The sequence below is a fragment of the Gekko japonicus genome, unplaced genomic scaffold (genome assembly GCF_001447785.1).
Source record: "Gekko japonicus isolate JY-2015 unplaced genomic scaffold, Gekko_japonicus_V1.1 scaffold823, whole genome shotgun sequence".
NCBI lineage: Eukaryota > Metazoa > Chordata > Lepidosauria > Squamata > Gekkonidae > Gekko > Gekko japonicus.
This window is the reverse complement of record NW_015170915.1, coordinates 513,602-515,812: the sequence shown is the minus strand read 5'-3', so window position 1 is coordinate 515,812 and position 2,211 is coordinate 513,602. Positions and strand designations below refer to the sequence as shown.

General features: G+C 46.2%; 1 protein-coding gene across 2 annotated transcripts in view; it reads left to right on the top strand.

Annotated features, from left to right (window-relative positions):
• The first annotated feature begins 699 nt into the window (after positions 1–699).
• Positions 700–2,211, top strand: part of BCDIN3D (BCDIN3 domain containing RNA methyltransfease) — a 7,166-nt gene continuing 5,654 nt past the window's right edge. For both annotated transcript variants that reach the window (XM_015418736.1, XM_015418737.1), the window contains exon 1: positions 700–918. In XM_015418736.1, the coding sequence (XP_015274222.1) occupies positions 700–918 (219 nt within the window). The remainder of the gene's footprint in view (positions 919–2,211) is intronic.

Sequence of the window (2,211 nt, the reverse complement as noted above, 5' to 3'; positions counted from 1 at the left end):
TAGCTCTCCTGGAATTACAGCTGATCTCCAGGCAACAGAAATCAGTTCACCTAGAGAAAATGGCTGCTTTGTAAGGTGGACTCAATGGCATTATACCCCATTGAAGTCTCTCCCCAACCCCCACCCTCCTCAGGTTCCACCCTCCAGATCTACAAGTGTTTCCTAAGCCACTGCTGGCAACTCTGCTTTTGGGATCTGCCAAGTCAACTGAATGTAACACTTCATACCTTTTACAAAGTTTTAGTTTCAACTGATAGTGTTTGTACCACTGTCTATTTAATGCATTATTTTACCCAATCTTTCCTCTAAGAAACGGAATGAGGCAGACATGATGATGATTCTCCTTCCCCATTTTATCCTCCTCCTGAGAATCGCTAAGGTCACCCAAAATAATAAAAAGCCCAGTAGCCTCAATTCTAACTCAGCTCTCCCAAATTCTAGTCCGACACTACTAAAATACACTCATTATACTTTACTACAAGGAACAAGCTGCCTTTGCTATATTGGGTTGTGGGAGGCGTAACAAGACTATCCGAGCCTACTCCCCGCATGGACTAGAAACTACCCCACAGAAGCAAACAGACCAAGTCTTTTTTATGCCTTTGGGTCACCCTCTCATAATAATCTGTCCTTTTCCCGGAACCTTTCTTCCGCGTCTCATTGTTTCCCATTCGGACTCTCTTTCTTGTCGGTCCCAACATGGCGGCGCCCATGAGCGACTGTCGCAAAGCGCTTGAGAGTATGGAACCCTCCGTTCTGCCCGGTGGGGCAGCTCCGTATGGGAACTTCCCCGATTATGCTCGCTTCCACCCACCGGAGGGACGCGTTCGCCTACTTCCTACCGCGCTACTGAGCCGTTTATTCCCAAATCAACGTGGGGGTCCGCTTCTGGGTCTGGACGTAGGATGCAACTCGGGGGTAAGAGACTGTGGAGGGGATCGGAGCGAGCGTAACTGGGTGGGCATTGCAAGCCTTCGTTGACAGCTGTCGTTCTCCCCCCCCCCCTTTCGTGGCAGCAGGGGGAAGTTCAACAGATGCAAGATTCGGGTGCGTGTAGCTGCTTCAGACTTTTGTTATTTGAGGCTGCAGAAGACTAACCCGAGATCTATGGAGCTCTTCAGAATCCAATTGGTCACATTATTGGAGGGGAAGCAGTCATAATTTCGGTTTTCTCCTATTTCATAAAAGTTGACATTTAGCATGAAAGGTCTTGCCAAGAAAATCCTGCGACCTAGAGAGAGGCATCTGATTTGCTGTCATGTAACTTGTATGCTGTTATAAACAGCACATGAACAAAATTACAGTGCTCAGGTATGTTGAATGTCTAGTGCACTAATACTTTAAATTGGTTCCTGTTTCTCTGTGGAAAATAATGCGAACCCTTGAATGATATGAACATACATGATATAATGAACCCACACTGTTTATTGCATGCTTCCTTTCTTCTAGTCCTTTAAAAACCTGTTTTTGTACTGTGGTGTTTGCAGGAAACATTTTAAAAATATTTATAGCCTGCCTTATGGCTCCAGGTGGCGTACAGTTCCATGCAATGAAACCTGTTATTAATACCCCTTCCCAAGGAAATGCATGCAGCCTACACGTCATAAACACCCTAGTGAAGAAAAAAACACTGTCTTGCAGTGCCTCAAAAATATTTTGGAAATGGTGCCTCCTGTTCCTTCTCAGGGAGCCCATTCCATAGGGTAGGAGGTACTCTACTATATGCATCAGTTCTAGAAGGTACCAGGTGAGCTGTTTTAAACGGGAACTTTAGTTGTTGTAGATTTTCTGGGCTGTATGGCCATGGTCTTGGCATTAACATAAGAACATAAGAGAAGCCAATGTTGGATCAGGCCAATGGCCCATTTAGTTCAACACTCTGTCACACAGTGGCCAAAAAATACCAGGTGCCATCAGGAGGTCCACCAGTGGGGCCAGGACACTAGAAGCCCTCCCACTGTTGCCCCCCACCCCCGGCACCAAGAATACAGTGCATCACTTGTCCCTGACTGAGAGCTCCTATCTATACCTTGTGGCTAATAGCCACTGATGGACCTCTGCTCCATATGCTTATCTATTTCCCTCTTGAAGCTGTCCATGCTTGTAGCTGCCACCACCTCCTGTGGTAGTGAATTCCATGTGTTAATCACTCTTTGGTGAAGAAGTACTTCCTTTTATCTGTTCTAACCCGGACGCCTCAGCAATTCATTG